Source organism: Pholcus phalangioides, unplaced genomic scaffold (genome assembly GCF_987345545.1).
Source record: "Pholcus phalangioides strain wild (caught in Gottingen) unplaced genomic scaffold, Ppha-v1.0 ptg000172l_1, whole genome shotgun sequence".
NCBI classification, from domain to species: Eukaryota; Metazoa; Arthropoda; class Arachnida; order Araneae; family Pholcidae; genus Pholcus; species Pholcus phalangioides.
This window is the reverse complement of record NW_028301637.1, coordinates 3234678-3258726: the sequence shown is the minus strand read 5'-3', so window position 1 is coordinate 3258726 and position 24049 is coordinate 3234678. Positions and strand designations below refer to the sequence as shown.

Below are 24049 nucleotides of genomic sequence, written 5' to 3'. Positions count from 1 at the left end.
TTTCAGGAAAATTTCTCAAACACCAAGTTACCATTGAGCAAAAAATTACAAAAGCAGAGACATACTTTGTTTTCCAACATTTAATGCAACATTTTGTATAAATACATATGTATAAATGACACGTACAATATAGAAAATAAGAAACAAAGAGAAAATACTATCTAGTACTTTTTGAATAGTTCATGTGCTACAATTTAAAAAAAAATCATTTCATTTTTAATACCACCCACACATCAAATACTTTCAGGACACAGTATCATCGGAAATTATGTGTAACTAGTAAGAAACAATATATGTCGTAATCAATGTATTAAAAAATAGTTTAATTGAAATCACTTGACATGGCATCTCAGGTATTAGAATAGCTGGACATATAACTGACCCGTTTAACCTTTCTTACTTTGCATTTAATATAGGCAATAAGAGAGATTTCCTATGAACTAGGAAACTTGTTGCTCATAAGGCCACGAGTTTTTTAGGAGTCAGATATGTATTGCAAAGGTGCATAATTTCATTTCTGCTAATATAAGCATTTTTAAAACATTTTGAGACTAGTATCTTAATGCAGTTTGTATCAAGACACAATAATGGTTCACACAATAAATCTTTCTTTGCAAATTTTCATAATACATCCGCACAAGATTACAGCTTTGATTATGACACCAGACTGATAAATCTTTATAATTTCATATACACATACAAATCTACATTCTTACATGTTATACATAATTTTTAATTAAAACTAAATGCAAGAAAAGCTTTTGTTGAAAAAGTACTAAAGTTCCTACAAAGAAATGATCTGACCATGAACAGAACTGAGATTGGTTCACGATTTGACACTTCATCATAATAATTACACCATTTCCTCATCCTCAAGAACTCAGTCATTCTAACTAAAGATGCATACACCTGAGATGTGAATACATAGATGTATGCATATCTGTAAAATAAATTGTACAGATGTGCTCTAAGCCATGGTCCACCCCCCCCCCCCCCCCACATCCTAGATCAGGTTCTCCTAAACTGGGATTTTTCACGGGCCTTTCTAGTTAATTTATAGCGTGAAAAAACAAAAAATTAAAATTGTCCCAAGCCTCAGGACTATAACCCCCCCCCCCCCCCCAGTGTCGGCTATGGGTGGAACACTATCCAAGTGTTATCATGATCAAGTTCCAACAATCAAATCAATGGTCCAGTTTAAAAAGGCAACTTAAAATTCCCCATTTTGAGACATCTGCATTTTAAAGGTTCACTTTGTAAGGAACTAAATGGGAGTAAATTAATTTAATTGCAGTAGGGAGTGTATAAGCAGAGTTGGGAGTTGTCATGTCAGCGAATACATAGTGGCATTTTCCATCATTCTCATGGCTTGTGTAACTCAAAAATGTAATTTTCTGAGTTGCTGCCTTTTTGAACTAAATCATTGAAATAAATTATGAGGTAAATTTACTTTGTTTAAACTTGACTCTGGGAAACCTTGCTGTTCAACACTGCTAACAATTATCAAATGTTTCAATGGCCATGAAGTAAAGGCGGGCAAGACCCTGCCGGTAGAGGCTCTGGGTAGCACCTTATTAAATTTTCACACCATAAATTTACTTTAGAGGGTGATTCCAAATTCATGGAACAAACTTTAAGAGGCGATATAAGACTCATATAAGGTGACATAAGCATTTTTAGTCAGAGAATGTGCAGTCGAATCACAACAGCAAAGGTGGTAGAAAGCATTTTCAGAGGGTGCACAACATCACTTCACCAAAAGTAAATACATATTTCCAATGGATTTGCTGCAATAAGTGCAATCAACCATTGGAGGAAGCATGGTATTATAATGTGGTAGGCCATCTATTTCATGGTGTGACCCGGATAACACAAGTCTTACCACAAACCATTATACCGCTTGACCATTGTTTGATGCAGCATAACCTTGATGCTCCTTGCACCAAAAAAATTCAAACTCGAATTCAATCCAAAGGAACATATGCACCCTCCCCCCAAATGGTTGATAGCGGATATCACAGCAAATTCATCAGAAAAATATATTTTTGGTGAAGTGCTTTGAGCACACACACACTCTAAAAACACCCACTACTACCTTTTGCAATTCAACAGCACATTCTGTAATCAAAAATGTTTGCTTAGGTGTCTTAGTCTTATATCCTCTTAAAATTTGTCCCATGCACTTAGAATCACCCTGTGTAATCAATATGGAGGGACCTTATATTGATAGGAGAATTGCAGGACCTTGATTGGTTCCATAAAATTAAACAAATTATACATACAAGATATACTACATATAGAATACTGGTAATGTCCTGTAAATTTATAGAAAAAATTCAATAGACGAGTAGATATATTTTTTTCCATAGGAATGTGAATACTAAAAAAATGCCAATTTATAAATTGAAAAAAAGAAAAATAACTTTCAGAATCTCAAGCTTAAAGATCACAGATGAATGAAAATAAAAACTAGGGCGCTGATTACTTACCAACTTTTATGCATATAATGAAGTCAAAATTATATCCACCCTTTTGTTATAACACATATAGTGGATCCTGCTTATGTTTCCCCGCTAGGTACAATTTATTTTGGTGGCCCCAGCTCTTACTGATAGATTTTTCCCATTTAAAGCATTTTCTCATTCATGTTTTTTATAATGGTTTTTTGAGAAACGTTATAAATGGGATCCACTGTATACTAACTATTACAGTTTTTCCTAGATGCACACATGCATGCATAGTGTCAATACCACTGTAATAATGCAATCACAATTTGGCTTTGATAGCACCATTCATCGTGCTCTTATTCAATGAAAACATGACTACTTCACTATCAGCATTTGCTACAGAGGGAGCAAAGACAGTGATTTCTGATTGGAAGGTGTGTGAGGGACTAAAATTTGTTAGAGGCTTATATAAAAGAAAGGGGTAGAGTGCCTTAGCACACAGAAAGTACGAGTGAATTGAGAAGTGTAAAGCATATTTTTTACAAATAAACCAACTTGAACGTTTATCAACCCTCAACGTTTTGTCTCCAGTACATTTCGCCAAATAATTTGTCTGCCCTGACCGTGTTAGTGACGAAGTGAGTAGGCAAGTGATCATATGAATGACCATATGAGTGAATGACAATAAGACTGACCAAGTGGGTGAGTGACCTCGAGCAGTTATATGGTCAGTCACTCGATCATTCATATGCCATTCACTCAACCAGGAAGTAAAATTCTCAGGTTGACATGGCAACTAAAAAATTGGAATTGGTGGCTAAAATTTTCTGTATGTGGTTACTAAATCAGAGTCGGGACAACACAAAAATTTTGAAATTTATATTAGTGTATCTATACAGTAAACATGGAAGCGGGGCTGCTATGTTCTGGAAAAGTTTAAATAAATATTATTTTGAACTTGCTCTTTGGGAAAAAAATTTTAACTCCTAAAAATTTTTTCTGGTTCCTAGATTTTTTTATGATTTGCCACGCCCTACATTCAACCATAAAATCATTCACACTCACTTACTCATATAGTAAGGGACAAAATTTCCAGGGATGAAATGTGTCATGGGTGAAATGTCGGGCACGAAATTTCCGGATCCCATGTCAAATCATCTCAGCATAATGCAATCATGAAAAATTTACAACATGCCACTTTCAGAAAACTGACAGCATATTGCTACCAACTCTTTCAAACTTTTTTTTTGCGAGAATAAAAATCGAGTATCTTCACTATCTCAGCTTCATGTTAGAGACAAGGGTTCTCCTTCAGCACCAGTATCTTGCATAGCTGTTATTGAGGCACATAGAGATAGTAGTAAGAGCACTTATCCTGACCATTACAGAGAAAACAGATTGTATTCACCACAGATGTTTACCTAAAATCCACAACCATTTAACCTGGAAAAAGGCATGCCCCCCCCCCCACATCCTTCATCAGAGCCCCTAGGCTGGAATCTTTTGAGGACTCCAAGCCAGATTTTTCATGGGCCCCTTCTATAGTGAATTTATAGTGTGAAAAAAAAAGCCTCTGGGCTGTGTCACTGGCGCTGACACCATTGTGTCCCACCCTTGTGGAGTTCATGGGAAGAGAGAGGTGCAGAGCCTCTATTATAAAGATGTGTAACTCATGTATCCGCACTGGGGTCCAACATTCATGGGAATATAAACTGAAAATTTTGTTCCCAAATTAAGTTTTATCCCCTGCGCGATAATCAAATAATGTGGTAGGACTTCAAATATGCAAATCTACATAATGTAAGGAATTAACAAAAATTATTCATACTGAGAACGAATCTAATTATTTAAGCACTGGGTCCTGTGTCTGGTAAGGGTGATGCCTGAAGAAATGGACTGTATTGGAATTGTTCTGTATTTATGTAATAAAGGCTAAATATAATCTAAGGCTGGGTGCACACTGGTTAAACAAGACAGCTTTAGACAAGCTTAGTCACCATTGTTCATATTAATTTGTATGGTGCAGCATTTCAATTCCTATGGCTAACGGGTGTGAATTGCGCTATACAAATCAACATGAACAACAATAGCTAATCTTGTCTAACCAGTGTTCGCCGAGCCTAAGTTGATCATATCTAAGTTACGTATAAAAATCCATGCCTGAACATAGACTCGCAAAACAGCCTACATAGAATACAATTTTGTTTTTAAATTGGCAATGGCTCAAACTTAATAAAATTATGTATTGAGTGAGGCACATTCAATGGAATCATTTTGAAAGAGAAATTCATGAAAAGATTATTCTGAGATCATTGGAACGCAATGTGATATAACTAAAAATAATATCTTTGAAAATCTGCGACCGAATTCATTTGGTCAGAATAGATTTGAAGTAGGATTTGTTTGCTCATTCCACACATTTTGAACCCGATAATTTACACAACACACATTCAGTCAAAAATGGCTTTCATCAGGAAAAAGCTAGCTATACTAAAACCCTACTCAATATATTGGAATCTTCTTCTGTCAGTAATCTTTGCCAATCGAATCTTGTTCTAATATGAAGATGACTAATACTTTCAAGTGCTTTCCCCCATTTAGCGTATGTGGATGGTTTGAAAAAAATGTGGAAAGATCGATGGTGAGAAAAAGTTCATGAGTGAAAACGACACAATTTTCAACAGTGATGACGTACATACACAATACAAAGACGAACAAGTACATACATGACACAATAGAGAAAAATTTGAAAATGTCTAAAGTTCATAATTGCCTAAATAGGGAGAAAAAAAAGAAAGTTCCAATTGAAAAATTGCCTCTGTGATGACCATTATCCGGAAATGAGAGCACTATCACTATTAATGTGATAAAAAAAAATGATATTAAAAGCTTATTTTTCGTCACACAGGCACAGGAGCAGATTCCTTTTTCTCGTACTCATCGATATACCATTGTTGATTCAAGTATATGAACTTGACTAGCAGTTTGTATATAGTACTATGAGACTTCACTTCAACATACATGGCCACGAAAAATGCAAGGAAGAACGTTACACCACAGACGAGCGTTACAATTTCAGACTGTGTCAGCTCCGTGCGATCAAGATTGGATTTGGTCCCTTTGTCATGCTTGAAACACAGGATGGTTATCGTGGCACAGGCAACCATCACGAACATGGACAGAAAAAATAGGAAATGAAGAATCTTATCACGCCTTGAGCAGTGAGGGAATTGCCAATGACCAACCTGCAAAGAAATAAAATTAAAGATGTGAATGAAGCTTGTCAGAGGTTTCTTAAAAAAGAGATTCGAGAGAAGTGAAAGTGAACATAAAATTGTCACTTACACATCCAACACAATATTGGCTCATAACACTATTTTCATAACGAAAAAAAAAAATCAGAATCGTGAACTACTACGAGTGCAAGGTATGTTGTAAGTAGTCGCAATAGGACCTTGATTATCCGAGCAGACCTGTAATGCTTACAAGACATACCTTGGGTAACCAAAACCTCAGATAACATGAACCTCACAAGATTTTGGGATTAAATTTTAAAAATTAAGACGTAAATGGTGAAAATTATGTTGCATAGAAGTTATTTCTAATAATGTAAGGCTCGCAGAAAAATTCTGATTTAAAAAAGATAAAATGAATATACTACACTACCCATGAAAAGCAGCAGAAACTACAGCCATATCTCAGTGTGATGTTCTTGAACAATGGAGAGAATTCCATTCAGAACAAGTAAATGTGATGTGCAATGCCTGGAATCCCTGAACTAAAACAATACTCTAATTGAGAGATGTTACCACAGGTAAAATTTTTTTCAACACATAACAGTAACATTACAGTGAAGCCTACTAACGTTGGGGCATGATTAGGGATATAAGCTGATTGTAGAAGTATCAATGATTTCAATACTTCTCATAAGAATGAGTGAAACAATCTGAGGCCAGGAGGGACCTGTGAGCTGGCTAATTATCATGATGGAGCACCCATAATTTAGCCTTCCAAAGATCTGGTTGCTCGCATCTCACCAAATCATGCAGATATTTAAGAACTAATCATTCCCTCCTGGTTTTAGATTACCGTTCAAAACATCACATTCCAATACTTTCACAACCAGCTTATTTCCCTGCTCTCGTCCCATGTGACTTTTTCCCTTGGAAAAGAATTAGCTCATGGGGCAATGAGCCTCAGGTTCTGGTCAGAAAAGTGCAGCAAACAACAATGAAGGCACTGGAGGATGTGACAAAAAAGCTAGCAATCAACATTTACATCTGTGTATGAACGATGGCCAAAAAGGCATAATTGCACAGGATAGTTATTTTGACAGAAACACCAAATAAACAGGTTTTATCTGTATTCATTCTTCGGTAATAAAATAAGTTTCAGAACTTTTGAATGTGGTAGTACTAGCAGAGTTCCAACCCTTGTGTTGCGGTGTATTAGGATAGCATATGAGTGGCACAGTGGTAAGATGCTCATCTTCCACTCTGAAGGTTACCACTTTACTTCCACTCTGAAGGTCCACAGTTTGATTCCAGCCTAAGAGCATCAGAAACAAATTCTTTACCTACTGAACCTGGGGTGGCCTCTAATACAAATACAACGATGGCAAAATGCCCAACGATGTGGCTGAGAAAAAGATGCCCATAATAGATGTGTGTGTGTGTGTCACCTTCATTTCCCCCCCATCTCCACTAGTTGGAAATTGCCGTATGGTGATACATGACTGGAATTGGTGTGCGGTAAAGTAGTGTATTAGGGTGTCATTAATGCTTTAAAATCAGAGAAGAGTACCACAAGATATTTTAAATTCTAATCTGATTCTCAATGTATCCCCGAATGTGAAAAGGTTTTGAGATCTCAATATGAAGAATATCAATCCATCATTATAGAATTCACATGGAAAATTAAATGCTTTATGCTCACTTTGAACTTTTTGTGCCAATGGTATTGATACTGACAGAGCTCACAGCTTGCTGGCTTCCTTGAACGCTTACTTGAGATCTCGAGCCACCTCTAAAAATCAAACAAAAAATTTTAGTTGAATTTAAAAACATAGAAAAACTCAAATTCATTTTAATACGATTAAAAATGGTGATGAATTTTAAAAGTGACCACTACTCTCTCTGACTGAATTTCATCTAGTTTTATTAGGAACAGAATTTTGTAATATTTTAGACCAGGGGCACACACCACCTTCAAAGGGGTTACATCCAGTCTGCGAAAATTGTTTTGATAGAGAATTATCACATATTTTTATATATATATATATATATATATATATAAAAGCTGACTATATTTCTTTCATAAAAATATGTGATATTACCAAAATATTGCCAAAAGCTAGTGAAGTTGCCAATTGCAACCAAAAAAATTGTCAAAGGCAAATAAAATCGCCAATCGCAAGAAATGAAAAGTACTGCTAGTCAAAATGCACATATCATCAAAAACATGTATGTTTGACAATTATTTTACATTTATACAACTATCACTATGATAGTCATAATTATCATAATATAATTTTAGAAGTTATGGAAGTTATCTTAACACTTAATTTTAAAAATTTAACTAAGTCTTGTTGAAAATAATGGAAAAATAGAACATTTTATAAAAAAAAGTCGGGATGGCCAAAATTACAGGAATATCTCAGAAGGTATAGGTCGTATGGTTCCTCTTTATGTATATTTCTGGCCCATGAATAATAGAAGTACCACATATCTGGCCAGTGGACTGAAAAGTCTGTGTACCCTGTTTTACACTATTAGGTTTTTCCGAGTCACAAATGTTGGTGAACCATATTAAACAGAGATGTGGAGCTTGCTTGATAATCTCAGTGTTGCATGTCAGATATGCAGGCCTAATGTATGCCTCCAGCTCTCAGAATTAAGTTTTGAGCTTATGTGACAGTAGTTGATCATTGAAGTTCTCGTAACTGAAGTGAAACATCTTGATCACGTGATTGCTGTATTGCAATTAGCTGCACTTCCAACTACCCTAAATAGATTTTTGGAGTTGCTTCTATAGCACTGCGACTGAATTTGAGCTTCAAAAGCAAACATTCTCAAATTGGCTGCACCTCAGAACATGACGACTTGGGTCATAGCCCATTTAGCCCCCTTCCCTGTCAGACCAGACACGACCGATGCTCTGTCCCTTCTGGGATGTGAGCCTTTTACCCGTGTGGGTTGAGTCATGCTGGGGAGAGTCCCCTTCCCTGGCAAATGTGCTTCTGAGGGAGAAACCGAACTTTACCTTTATCTGACCTTTCTGGAAAAATTACTGGTGGTAGCATCAAAATGCATACTTGTCCCTCGGGTAAGAGAATAATTTATATAACACTAAAACTGATCTTGGTAGGCCAGTGCTTCCTCAAAGTATAAAGCGCGACTTCTAAGGGAATTGTCAACTTTTGTCAGGGGCGTTGCAGCAAGCTGCAGATATTAATTTGTATGCTTATTCATGTTATGAATTGGCTTTTTTATAAGTGAAAGTATCTACTAAACTATTACACTTATCAATTTCATTTAAAAATACTATTAGGCTGCAGGTGCACCTTGCAAGCATTCCTCTGAAGAATTGGTGCATACTAGAGAGTGCTGCACGCATATAAGTGTCCTAACGCAATGGTTCTAATTTTTTTGCTGAGAAATGGTATTTTTTTAGACGTTATGCTAAAACAAATCTTTTGGAAAGAAAAGTGACTTGTCTTCACAGGGAATCGAACCCACATCCTCCTGTACATCGGGCAAGTGCGCTAACCGATATACACTTTTCATTTCCTTATAGCACCTATTATTAGATTAGCGTGAAGTACTCAGTGGAGACACTGCAGCCTCCATTAACTGCTTTGCAACTTTGAGATGCGAATATGAGCCGATCTGCCCTTTAAAAAGTCTCATAATAGAGAGCAACAGGCTTACAATGGCACAAATTTTCAGTCATCATTACACTTCACGTACAGGCTAAAAAATTGATGGCAGCATTACACAGTAACAAATTTCACGCTAGTTCACAACATGTAAATACACATTCCAGCACGTACCAATTCATTAGAAATTCTAGAGGAATGTGAATGAGGTCATTTGTGGTTTAGTAGAAGTAGTAGTGCCTCTCTTACCTAAAGCAATGACTACCTCAGGTTAGTGCAATTGCTTGGTATGCGAGAGGATGCAGGTTCGCTTCCCGGAAGAGACAAATTACTTTTCTTTTCAAAAGATTCATTTTGGCATAACATCCACAGAAAATCCTATTTATAAGGATTAGGGAGCTAGCTTCTGACTGTGCAGATCTGGGTTCGAATCCCGGGTTGGGCATGGATGTCTACCAACACTAGCAAATTCCCTGGACAGATCGTAACAATCTCGAGAATATGTGCTGATCACGTTAATAATAAGTATATTTCAGGAAGAAAAAAAAGTCTCTAAATATTGTTTTTTTGATTGGGGCTTTCTTGCCCTAGTCATTGTTTGTGTATGGCTTGTAATAGTCTAGAAGAAAAACACTTCAAAGAACTGAACAAGCACACATGCATATTATCCGTCAGCTCACCACAATACACACTTTGGAAACTCTTAATGCAGGGCTGCAACTAGATATTTGGTCAGCCAGGGCAAGCACACATTTTGCCCCCCCCCCCCTGTAATGTTGAATGAGAGGTTAAAGGATGAAATTTGCCTCTCTTCTGGTCTGACTCCCAGGGCAGCAGACCCGCCTACTTTCCCCCTCCCCCCAGCAGTTAAACTTTGCCTTAATGTATTTATGAGTGTCTGAGGTGTGTGTTATGTTTTTGAACCACTGCCATCTATTTTATGAATTGGAAGTAAAAGTAACAGGCATATCAAATATAATGCTTGAAATAATTTGTGTTTGTGGGGCAACTTGCTGTCTGTGGAAAGGTTTTTTAAGATAAGGGATGTTATGGTTTTTAAAAACCCTAGAAACATTTAAAAACAATATGAATTGGATATTAAATATAAATTATGAAGAGATTTTTACCATCAAACAACCACAATGAATGTACTGCATGGTACCAGAACAACGACATGGAGAAATCAGTGGATCGTTCTCTTTGGCAGTCATGTGGCAAATCTTACAAATTGAAGCACTACCATCACCATAGCTACTCGCTATGCTCAACTGTGCTGCAGATGGCGATATGTGGAAAATTTTGTTGAAAGATGAGACTGGAATTTGTATTTGATCATCAGCACCCTTCACACTGGTTTCCTCTTTTGGCTTTGTATCTTCCTCTGGATATGGAGGAGGCAGGAATACGTCGTTGTCTTCTGTTTCACTTGCAGATTCCGATTCAAAAACAGCAAAATTGACCGTTGGTGTTAAACTGTAGCTCCGACCCCTGAACTCATCATCCTCTTTATCACTATCACCGACATCCACTTCGACGTGAATACTATTTCTTCGAGGTATCACACCAGATGGACCTGGCACCGGATCAGTGTTCATTGTGCTTGACGAGAAAGTGGCAGTGAAACAACTGTTGTCACTGCTATTGCTCTCAACAGATGGTGCATCATCGCATTCATCATCTGCTTGAGAAGTGTAATGATGAGAACTCATCGCACTAGCACCACATTCTAAGGAAAAATTAGAACTAGTTCTATTTTGTTCTTTGAATAAATCTGTTTTGTAAGTCCTATCAGTTCTAACTCGAAAAAAACTATTTGAAGCATTGCACCCAAAATATTTCTCTGCAACAGAATCAGAATCACTAATGAGATTTCTTTGGAACCTTGGGCTATTACATCCATCATTCGGCACATTTTGAGTCCTTTCGTATTTCCTCACATTATGCGAATTAGAATAATTCTGCCAGGAATAACATATTGCAAATGGCTTGTTGAAAAGGAATGGTGACATCTCAGTTATCTCATCATCGTCATCATCATCTTCATCGTCTTCTCTGACCCCATTCTCTGTATATCTGGTGTAATAATTCTCTCGAGGCAGCCTCTCTGATGTTTTGGCACTATCATTCTGAATAGGTCCCGGCCAGGAGCTCAATGTCCCACTGCAAGCATCCAGGTTCTGAAGGGTTGAAGGAGTCAGTGCGAGCTCATGAGCTTCCTGGTCTCTGTATGATGAGAATTTCTGCCTTGGAACCACAGAACATGGTCCCGATGGCACAGTTGCATATGCTTCTGGATGACTAGAGCACGAGATTTCAGCGCTCCTATGAATAGCAGGCTGGTCTTTTGGTGTTTCAGAAGGCTTGTTCATACCTCCAGACTTGTGCTTGCACATAGTCTGCAATAAAATGTATGGAAAATTAAAATTTGTACACAAAACATGTCATTTTATGAAGCTATACAAAATGGAAGATAAACTAGGTAAAAATGAGGTGATTTTTTTCTCAGCTCAGTATACGAAGGAATGACATTTTTCTGGATATTATGCCATGGTAAACTCAAAGGAAAGTCTATGGGTTGTGGCTGAGAATCAAACCCAGGTCCTCTTGCAAACAGGATAAGTATGCTATCCATATACACCTTAGGAAAAATGACTATTCCTTCCTTATTCATGCACTGTGTTGTGACATGCTTAAGTGAAGGCTCAGTATCAAAAAATAATCTTGATTGTGGCACGGCTTTGAAAAAGATTGGCCAACCCTTTAGGAAAGAAAGGATGTCTGGTTGCTAAATATCTAAATGAGAGGATGTAACTGTGTATTTCATGGGAGTCAAAGGTTTAATGCTAGAGTAGGCCTACTGGCCAAGACTTTAAGAGGTTTGTGGTTCAATTCCCCCACAGAGAAATGTGAATTTTTTCTTTAAAACTCATCTTTACTTGGTATACAGTCATTTGTATTCAATAAAAAATTTACAAATATATTCTTATTAATTTAAATCAATGAATAAAAAACATCAATGTAGTAGAAATTTATGTGAAATGCTATAAATGCATAATTATGTAACAAAACAAAGTAAAAAAAAATTTAATGAAGCAATTAAAATATATTTTTCATGACCAGGTAATAAAAGGATATATACAACTTAAAAGAAAAATTCTTGTACTCCCAAGGAGGGAATTGACTACACAAAACCATTTGGCCAAGCTGATGGTTCATATTGAAAAAAAGGAGAAAACCTGAGAAAAGTGTACCTGGAGGTGTACCTGAGAAAAGAAAGATACAGGCTGTGCGAGGAAAAATGTTTATTTGTGTGTGTTAAAGTGTCAAATTTTTTTTTAAATGACTTATGATATTGATATTTTAAGCTTGATTTTTTTTATAATCACACTTATATGTAGAACCTGGAAGTTCAGGCAAAATGCCATAAATGTCTTTTTTTGCCTATTGTCAAACTTTTTGGTAAAAATGTCTGTTTGAAGTTTTCCTGCCATAAATGCCTATTTTAACATATTTTTCAGTTTATTAGTGAATTTCAGAGGCCATAATCTATAAAACTTGAATATTTTGAGCATTGGAAAAGACTAAATAATTGCTGTTTTCAGATTTTCCAACTCTCCTTCCAACATTATCATCAGAAAGCCCCAACCCCATCCCTTCCAGCCCCATTCAAACATGAATAAGTGATTTGAGACATCTGTGTTGCCATGCATTAAATTTACTTTGACCGGATGGTATTAGACATGAATGATTTTGTTACCAAAAAAGTTTCAGATGAATGCAGCCCATGTTAGAAAAACAGAGGAAAATTAGAAATGGTTTTCTCCACATGCTTCACACAAACATGTCTCGCTCAGGCATTGGACTGCATTGTATATGTATAGCAGACTGATGACTGTCCCAAGAGGTCATCAATTGACCTCATGGTGGTGTAGGAGCAGACAGAGCTCTGGGGCCCATGTTGTTCTGCTGATTCAATCACTGCTATTTATTTCACACATACATATTTAGTATTAGCTAGCACTAGCTTTTAGCTACTCCTCTCTTCCCTGTCCCAGCTTTCTTCATCACATTACGAATTAACTGTTCTACCGTGTCTATTCAACCTTTTTTTTTCTTGCTCTTTGCATTTTCTTTCAAATATTATAAAACATGTAATTTAATTGTAAACTCTAATTTGTATAGTATTGTCGTAATTGACTGGGGACAAATAAATTATGTTATGTATTCAATTAAATTTACCAGTCGCCCTCAGGGGTGTGTGACAGCCAGACACTAATGTAAAAAAAAGTTAATTTTTCACTACATTAGGACAAGGTAGATATGTTTCAACTATATAAATGAAAATGGTCATTCCAAATAACACAATAAATGAGCGAGAATTATTCGTAACTTGAAGGACCCACAGGTTATTTTCTCTACTGGCTCCACGTATGGTAATTGTGACCCTGGAATTAACCTAATAATGAGGGTCGTCTCACATTTTATTTTGGGCTTGAAATTAGTTTAACTTGCATTATAATGCAGTTATTTTAGTGCCTACTATAAACCATAATTAAAGCGGTAGAGAGATTAAATACAACCAATATTTTCAGCTAGTTTTTGGGTCCTTAATACCTTAGTTTTAGTTTTTTATTTTTTCCATAAATTATAAATACTTTTTTTAGTGCCTAAATTTCCGGGCTCTACTTATATGCATAAATGTAAATAAAAGTATGGTATTCCTGACCAGGACCATGTTATTTGAGCATCTGATTGAATTGATATTCATTATCAAATGTATAAAACAAAATACTTACAGCTCACACAAATTTCTAAAAATCAAAGGCGCTAGTGTTCAACTTATCATCGGCCTGATGAAAACTTCCTAATTATTTCAGCCACCACATCAATCATGTTCAGATACTGAGAAAAAAATAAATTGAGATATCAGTAAAAGTTATAAGTAATGATTCAGTAAGCAAAACACAATTTTTATTTAGTTACCAGTCACCAGATAATAGAACGATATTGATCAACCTACACGCATGTGCAAAATTAAAAGAATTTGCTCATTGTTTCTATTTGAGGCATCATGTTGGATGGCAGCACATCCCTCCATGTCATGTGTTTTATAGAGTCCCTGACTGCTAGGAGGTATAGAGAGAAGACCTTAGAGTCCTATGTTCAGGCCCATAGATAGAAATTTTGTTCGGAGGGGACCACTTTCATTAAGGGAGGAGGAACCAAAGTAATGGAACAATAGATTTGACAATCTTTTTCCCTTTTTTGGGGCGAGCAGACCCCTAAGTTTCTCCTTGCTACGGCCTTGTCTATATTCAACTTTTCAGGGGTGCAGTTGGCCCTCGGTTCCTGTTCATGGATGACAATGCTTGTCCACATCGGGCTCACCTGGTCAACGATTATCTGGAAAGTAAGAATATTTGGCGTATGGATTGGCCAGCCAGATCTCCTGACCTAAAGCCTATAGAACATGTCTGGGATGCTCTTGGGAGGGCAATTGCATCTCATCACCCCCCCCCCCCCACCAACTCTGAGAACCATCCCAGAGCTGAAAACTGCATTGCTGCAGGAGTGGGATTGATTGCCTCAGGGATTCCTCAACTGCCTTGAGTCCAGCATGCTACTACTTCACCAAACACCAACTCTGGCCATATCGCTATATTGCAATTTACTGCCATTAGTGAGTAGTGAGATGGGTTGGAAGTGAAGGCGCTGTCTATCGGTGGTCGCCTCGAGTTCGTTAGGGAAAATATCTTATCTATATCCTCCCCTGGGTTCGAACCCGGGACTCTGACAACAACCTTCACGATGGTAGACGAGCATCTTACCACCATGCCACTCGGGCATTGCTGGAAAAAATTACTCCCTGGCGGGGAATCGAACCCTGGTCCCCCGCGTGACAGGCGGGGATATTCACCACTATACTACCGAGGACAGTCCAGCATGCTGTCACACTAAGCCATCCGCTGGGAATGCTTTGATATCTCTGATGTGTTAAGCGGGATGTGTCCGGCCTTCCAATGTTCAATGTCACACTGTGCAACCTGTCTGACTGTAAGAGGGGACTGTACTCCATATTAGACTCATTTTGCATTTGATCTCGCAATGTGGATTTTGGACATTCCAATGATGAGCTTTACTGACAATCATGTGCGCATACTATGACTTTCTTTTTTTACACATCTATTTCTCTTAAAACTATGTATTTGTGCTAAATTTCGTTAAAATTTGTCCTTTAGTTTTTCAGAAATTTGACATATGCTATTTCTCTCAATTTTGCACATGAGCGTATATCAGTGCCATCTTAACGCATGGGCCCACCCGGGCATGGCCTGGGGGCCCATGATGCTCTTAAGAAGGCCCTGGTGTATATAGCCTATAGTTTATATAATGGACACTGAACATTTTATACTTCATACCATAAAAATAACTTGCATAAATTTGAAGAACATGTCATGAAATTTTTAAAAACAAATTATGAATGTTCAAATAATATAGGGCTCCCACTCAAGAAATGAAAAAAAGTAGGAAAACGCAGGACTAAAAAGTAGGATGGGGAGGGTAACCCCCTTAGACAACATAATCATAGCATAATGGAAAAAAATACCTAAATTTTTTTTTTTTTTTTGCAAAAAAAATTAATCCTGAATTAACTTTTTTTTTTCATAGCACTATTTCAGTTTCCTATAAGATTGACTCAAGCCAAAGCAAAATAACAAATGACTTGGTTACAAAACCAATTTTTGGCCAAAACAGTGTACTAGCAACCACACATAATTTTTTTCTGTCTCTCCCCATATATATTACATTCTTTTTTTGGAGTCTTCTAACGTGCAGAGCTTGTCAACTCTCATTGACAAGGCACAGCATATTTTGAAGACATACGTTTTTTAAGAATGATGCTCCTTCGCGCGCACTTTCAAAAGCACAATGCAAAATGTGTAAATTACAAGATCTGACGTAAATAAGGCAAGGTGAACCAGATAGTTTTACTGCATTCTCCATCCTTTCTTAAAGGGATTTGTTCACATTTTACTGTTCAATGCCAGTGTAAACATTTTTGACAAATGCAAATTGCACTTCCATTTCTAGCTCTTTGCTGAGCTTTGTAAATATTGTTTATGCCTCTTCATGCCTTAAAAATACAGAAGACAACTTAATGCTATTGGGTAGCATCAGAATCACCAAACCTAGAATAGGCCTATGTATCCAACTGCTTTGAAATGCAAACTGTTGTTTCACCTATTTACACCGTAATTTTGAATGATGAATGTTAGTTACTGTCCAAGACCTTGAAGTAATAAATACAAAATTATTTTTCCATCCAGACAGAAGTTTTTAATGACTACTATATTTGTTGAACCCTCAAACTAAGCAAAAGACAAATTAATCAACCAAATGGCCCACATACACCCCCACCCCCCAAATAACCTTAAAAATGATAGAATTTCTGCTTTGGCAGAATTATTAATTGCATTCTTCAACATTTGTAATATTTGGCAACATATCAATGATTTTCTGCTCAATTAAAATCAATTACACAAATTTTGTCGATAGGATTTGGTCACAAAGTAGTAAAAGCAGGACAAAAACTAGAGAGTAGGACAAAACCGAGAAAGTAGGACAAAAGGAGGACATTTTACCGAAAAGTAGGAAAAGTAGGATGAGTGGGAGCCCTGAATAATATCAAAATAATCAAACCTCAAGTTAGACATCAATGTGTAAATCCAGTTCTTGGACAACACCCTGGATCATATCAATATTGGCACTCTGTTTTGAGATTAAATGTTCCAGCTTCATTAAATTTATAGCAAGTAATTTCCTAAAAACTATTCATTATATGTAGCTCCCAATTCACGGGCTATAAGCACTGACAGGGTTGTCTTAACACATGAGCTTCCATGGCCTAGGAGTGTATGGGAGAGGGTTCTCATGATCTTGGTAAGCAATTAACATCAATTGTAAAGGGACCCCAGTATATTGCTTGGCCCAAGGACTCATGATGCTGTCAAGATGTTCCCAAGTATTGGAGATCTTCCTTTCAGATTGAGTACAACTCTGGTCTATTTGCCGTCAGTAATTTACTACCAAACAAGTTGTGCATGTGTACCTAACAGTCTAAATGAGTATCTAGTGCTAACACATGAACTTTGTCCATATTCCTCAGCGGAACTTCTAATAATCTGGTACACGCTGGAATGTATGGGCATGTGTTGTGAACCTAATGTGAAGTTTGTTTATGCATGATGCTTGTTATAGTGCTGCCATCTATTTTTTACACTATGTGATTGTATTGTTGATTTACACTAGTAGATTGTAATGATTGAATTTTGTTCATTATGGGCCTGATGCTCTTTGTGGAGAGACTTTTTAACAGAGAGATTGGCTCGCATTTGCGCCTTGAAGTTGGGAGTCGCAGAAAACAAACTTCAGCTAATCACCACTGTGGTGTCGGGGTTCAGCGATGCACCACAGTGCCTGAATTTCAGTGCTGCCATGTATTTTTCAAACTATGAGTGAAACGTTACAATTTAATAGTTGCACCACTGTAAATCTGTTGATCTCTGTGACAAGACTTTAACAGGGAGATGGGCTCACATCCACATCAATCTGTTACTAGAAGTCAAGTCTGTCAACAAGGGAAGTCAAATGTTTCGTACTTGAGATTCCTCGGCTTAAGCTTTGTGTAGGAATTTTGATTTTCAAATTAATCCTGGGGTTGTTTAGCCCATGCAGCAAATACAGTGAGTGCTTGTGCACCCACAGCACTCTTGCCTCCAATGGAACTGCCCGTCAAGCCAGTTTGCCTTGTCATCCAGGTACTTGTTAACTTCATGCTTGTGGCATAAAAAAAAGAATGAAATCATCACTGTCCTCAATGAATTATCAGTTTTTGTGATGTGTATTTCTTTTCAACCTTTTCGAGTTATAAAGCACGAGATGCAGTTGTGGCAAGTATTGATCAGGTTATCCCCATCAGGTTCAAGAGTAAGCACGGAAATTTATAGGCAAGCATTTATTGCTAGGTAGAACTTCAAAAGACTTTTTTGGCCTGGGGCCCCATGATGCTCTTAAGATGGCCCTACTGAAGGTAGATGTATGCTCCTGCAGGACTCTGTAATTCAGCCCAAAATTTCAATGAATATATCCACAAACTAATCATACATCTTTGGTCTTAGAGCCCTAGTAGTGGATGAGGATTCCCTCTAATGCTTCGTTCACCCATTGCCTCTTGAGTCAAATTTGTGCTTTGGTCAAATGTATGGGACCCCTACAAGGGTGGGTTGACAGAGTTTAAGTCCGACTGGCACAGGACGATTTTTGTATTTTTTTTACAGTATAAATTCACTTCACAAGTGACCTAGGAGCCTACCAAAAATAGTTGTGCTTTGCTCGAGTAAGGATTTTCTTTGTTTCATTCATCCACAACCCATTTGAGCCAGCTGTACTTTGGTCAAGCGGATAAGGGTACCCTATAATATTTTCTTCACCCATGGTCTCTTCAACTAGAGGCTGTGCTTTGGCCAAGTAAGAAGGAATCCACTTTGTTTCTTTCACCCACAGATCTCCTTGAGTCAAAGCTGTGCCTTTGTCAAGTGAGCGGGGATTCTCTCTGCAATGTCTCTTTCATGCACAGGCCCCTTCGAGTCAAAGTTATGATTTGCCAAGAGTGGGTAACGATCTCCTATTATGCTTTCTCTACATGGATGGAGATACGGGTGGGGGGACGATGGCAGAAGGCAATAATTCCCAGCATCAAAAAAAGGTGGAGCTGCCTGATATAATGTATGTGCATATATATGAACTGACATCACCATGCCGCCCCTCCCCCAGCAATCATTGTGCCCCTCTGACTTTCAAGTTTATCTCCGCCTATGCTTCTTTTTTATCCTTGGTCTCTTAAGTCAAGGTTGTGCTTTAATCAAGTGGGTAGGCAGCATCCCCTCTAACGTTCTTTCATTAACAGTTCCCCTTTGCATCAAAATTGTGCTTTGCTCATATGAATGGGGATTCCCTCTAATGCTTCTTTCACTCACAGGCAAGTCATGTTCCACATGAGTTTGGGCAATGAGCAAATACAAATTTTAGATGCCCCTTATATACAGTCTCTTCTTTGAGGCTTTCTGTTGTTTCTTTCAAACCAAGCACAACTCTGGTCTATCACCATGGGCAATTTACTGCTGACTGAGTTGTGCCGGAAGTGTAAGTGTGTGCACCTAACAATCTGAGTGCATATATATATAGTGTTGTGTCTGATTTTCCAATGCTGCCATCTATATTTCAAATTGTGAGTGAAGTGTGATGATTGGATGTTTGTAATGTTGTAGGCCCATTGCTCTCTGTGGCAAAACTTTTTAATGGGGAGATTGTGGTTCCTAACTACGAATGTGAACCAAAAAACCAACTCCAGCCAGCCCCCTTATGTGAAGCAGAGGCACGACAGCATGTGGCACTATTCCTAAAATACAAAAAGCGGTCAATTTTGTGGTCAAGAAAAGTTAGTCTCCTGGCACATGCTGTTGGCCCCTACAAGAAATAAAAGTTTTGCTCTGGCAAAATAAGTAGGGATACCCTCTAACATGCCCCCCACATCCTGGAGATGCCCCCCCCCCCACCCCATGATAAATTTATAGAGTGGAAAAACAAAAAGAGACGAAAATCGGGAATCAGTCTGGGCCCTGTTGGCCAACCCTTATGGGGGAGGGAGGGTTATGCACCCCAATGCTTTTTCACCCATGGTCTTTCCAAGTCAAAATTGTACTTTGGTCACAAGAGTAGGGATCACCCCTCAAATGCTGACCACCCACAAGGGTGGGGCTAACATGACTGCAGCCCTAGGGCCCGGGATGATTCTCATCATTTTGTTTTCTTATGCTATAAATTAATCACAAAGGGGCCAGTGAAAATCTTGTCTGGGAGAGGGCCAACAAAAGATCCCAGCCTAGGGTCCTGCTCCAACCATACCAATGGTGGGCAAATTTATTTTAAAAAATCCCAAAAACCAAAAGCAAACTCACAAAAAATAATTTTCCTACTATTTGTATCTTAAACATTCGTAATTCATTTATCATTTTTTCCCCATATTTCTAAATATGTAATTTTTTTGTGCCCCACTCTGTATAATAAAATATGTATTATCACATGTTGTAACACAGACATCATATCATAATAAATTCAGCACGATCAATAATAATACTAAATTTAGTTCTGATATGCAGGGCCGCAACTAACGGGGAGCAGGCGGGTCTCGTGCCCGGGCGCTAGACCCGAGGGGGCACAAATTTCATTCTGAAACCCATGGGCGGATATACGAAGCGTATGGGGGGCATTACCCCCCCAGGGCCGTCTTAAGAGCATCATGCGCCCCCGGGCCAATTGGTTTTCCCGAGCCCCTACCTGGAAAATTCTCGGAAATTTCAGTTGGTTCTCATTTTTGTGAGGTGCCCGGGTGGGCCCATGCGTTAAGACGGCACTGCTGCACCCCCCCATAGCGTCAAAGGTAGAGTCGACTGATCTAATGTATATATGAATTGATATCATCGTGCCCCCCAGACTTCCAAGTTTATCCCCGCCTATGCTGAAACCTCTCCTTCAACGTTACAAGGGGAGTCAAAATGCGCGCTTGCCCCGGGTGACCAAGCATCCAGTTGCGGCCCTGCTGATACCCACAGTGAAGAAATGAACACTGATCACATATCAATAAATAATCATGAAATACTCATCATTCTTTCAACAACACACAAATAATTTCAAACACATAACAAACACAATTTTCAAAACACACAGAGCACGGAAAATCATTCAATTACCCATTTTAACACTGAAAAACCCATTAAAAACCCCTATTTAAATAAAACAAATATCCTATAAAAGGAAGAAATAATAAATATAATTCTTTTAAAAATGACTTCAAAAAACCTCTAACAAACCCTACCTCCCTATAAAACCAATTTTCCCTCCCCATAATTATAATTTCACCTCTATTAAAGGGACTCCCTCATAATTTAAGTCTAACACATTAAAAATAATAATTACACACAATAACAATCTTCAAAAGAGATCTCAATTCCAGCACCCACTGATTAAAAAAAAAACCAATATAAAAATGATGAATGGGATTTTAAAACCCTATTATTCCAATAATTACTATGGGGGGGAAATTATGGAATTATTATTATCCGGGTGCAGGGGGAAAGAGAACATGACTTTAACGTCGGATAACGATAATAATAATAGAATAATTATAACTCACAATTATTTTTGCTGAATGGAATAAAATAATCCTCGTATACGAGAGATTTCTTGTCAGTTCCACTCACACACAAGCGAGTTAACATTACAACCAGTTTCAAACGTTACGCGCGACTCACAGCTGTTTTTTGGGGATTTTATTTTTCTTTGGAAGCCGCGGAGCCCTGACAACAAGCGAATCGACGCTCGGCCAGCCAATGAGAGGCGAGCAAGCCTGTGAGCGGTCGGCCTTTTAAAAAGCGTTTGGAGGGAGAGCGGGTCTCTCTCTCTCTCTCTCTCTCTCCTCCATCGTCGTGACTCGCTTCCTTCCCCCCTATTGTGAGCTGGGAAGACAGCATGGCAACAACGTGTGACGGATCCGTCTTGTTGTAATAATAAAAAATTTAAATTTGTAATTTTATTTGTTTTTTCAGGGAGACCCCCCCTCGAATCAGGACCGTAGTGTGCCTTTTCGGAGGCCCTTCTCGAAAGGGTTATTATTATGTGAAATATGCAATTTTTCTGGGACCCCCCCCCCCCCCACTCGGTTCGGGGTCCTGGGGCAGTGCTCCGATTGCCCCAGCCTAGTTACGGCCCTATCCCTTGGATTTCATTTTTAATAATGGGATTTCGACAATGTTTTTTTTTTTTTTTTTGAATTCTCTTAACAACAATGATTGCACCTGACAATGATTTTGGTGATTGATTTTTTCGATAATGGTGTTCTGAATTTGTTCAGGTAACAGTGGATTTACTGAATGCCTTGTCGAAAAAGATAAAAAAATATATATATTCTAACGATGGTGATTTCACGAAAACTTTCCCGAACCATTATTTTTCAACAATATCCTGGCTGAGAATGGTATTTCTAGAACCACTGTTTTTCAAAAATGGTCCTCCTGGCTGACAGTGGTATTTCTAGGAACACTGTTTTTCAAAAATTGTCCTGGCTAATAATAATATTTCAAGAACCATTGTTTTTCAATAATGTCTAGGCTAACAATGGTATTTCAAGAACCATAGTTTTTCAATAATGTCTAGGCTAACAATGGTATTTCAAGAACCATAGTTTTTAATAATATCCTGACTAACAATGGCATTTCCAAAATACCCTCCCGAACTACTGTTTTTCAATAATATTCTGGCTAACAATGGTATTCTTGAAATACCGTACTTAATACGATAATTATGACATGAATGTCGCTCTCCACTTGTTAATACAAGATATACAGAAGACTGGATGTTGTGAAGATATTTATTATTTCAGATGTTAATTTTTTAAGGAAGGAAAAAAACTCATCTCTGCCTCTACCGGGAGTCGAACCCGGGTCCCTGAAATAATAAATATCTTCACAACATCCAGTCTTCTGTATATCTTGTATTAACAAGTGGAGAGCGACATTCATGTCATATATATAGCCCTCTGGTGGCTCGTCGTCCATGAGCTATTAGCTGTTCGGTTCACCGTCCATTGCACGGTTCCGTTCGGCACATATATGCTCTAGCGAAGAAAAATCTCTATCTCCTCTGTAGCTTAGTGGTCAGAGCACTCGTCTGGCAATCGAGGGACCCGGGTTCGACTCCCGGTAGAGATGAGTTTTTTTTCCTTCCTTAAAAAATTAACATCTGAAATAATAAATATCTTCACAACATCCAGTCTTCTCAGGGGCGTAGCCAGAAATTTCATTCGGGGGGGGGGGACCAAAGTGACAGAACAATGGATTTGGCCATCTTTTTCCCTTTTTTCGGTCATTTTCTCACATTTCGGGGGGGGGGGGGACCAGACCCCCAAGTCTCCTCCCCTCGCTACGCCCTTGAGTCTTCTGTATATCTTGAATACGATAATTGTTTAATACGGTACTTAATACGATAAATACCACACTTAATAAGAATACTTAACTGAACCATTGCTTTTCAAAAAATGGTCCATGCTAACAATGACATTTCAAGAATAGTCTCCTGAACCATTGTTTTCCAATACCACCCTGGCTAACAATGGTATTTCAAGAATCATAGTTTTGGAATCATGTCCTGGCTGACAATGGTATTTCAAGAACCATAGTTTTGGAATAATGTCCTGGCTAACAATGGCATTTTAAGAATACTCTCCTGACCCATAGTTTTCAATAATCTGTAGGCTAGCAATGGTATTTCAAGAACCATAACCATAGTTTTCAATAATCTGTAGGCTAACAATGGTACTTCAAGAACCATAGTTTTTAATAATGTCCTGGCTAACAATGGTATTCTTGAAATCCCGTACTTAATACAATAACCGTTTAATACGGTAAATACCACACTTAATAAGAATACTTAACTGAACCATTGCTTTTCAAAAAAATAGTCGAGGCTAATAATGGCATTTCAAGAATAGTCTCCCGAAACATTGTTTTCTGATACCGCGCTGGCTAACAATGGTATTTCAAGAACCATAGTTTTAGAATAATCTCCTGGCTAACAATGGTATTTCAAGCATCGTGCCCCCTCCAGCAAC

The 24049-nt window shown here is 37.9% G+C and overlaps 1 protein-coding gene across 1 annotated transcript; it reads right to left on the bottom strand.

Annotated features, from left to right (window-relative positions):
- Positions 1–73: 73 nt before the first annotated feature.
- Positions 74–21782, bottom strand: LOC149063389 (uncharacterized). Its single transcript, XM_089255774.1, has 5 exons — positions 21578–21782; positions 14121–14226; positions 10452–11720; positions 7383–7472; positions 74–5692 (listed from the first exon to the last, which is right to left on the bottom strand). Exons 3-5 carry the CDS (start codon positions 11715–11717, stop codon positions 5348–5350), a joined length of 1701 nt encoding a protein of 566 aa, XP_089111900.1. The 5' UTR covers positions 11718–11720; positions 14121–14226; positions 21578–21782; the 3' UTR covers positions 74–5347.
- Between the last annotated feature and the right edge of the window lie 2267 nt (positions 21783–24049).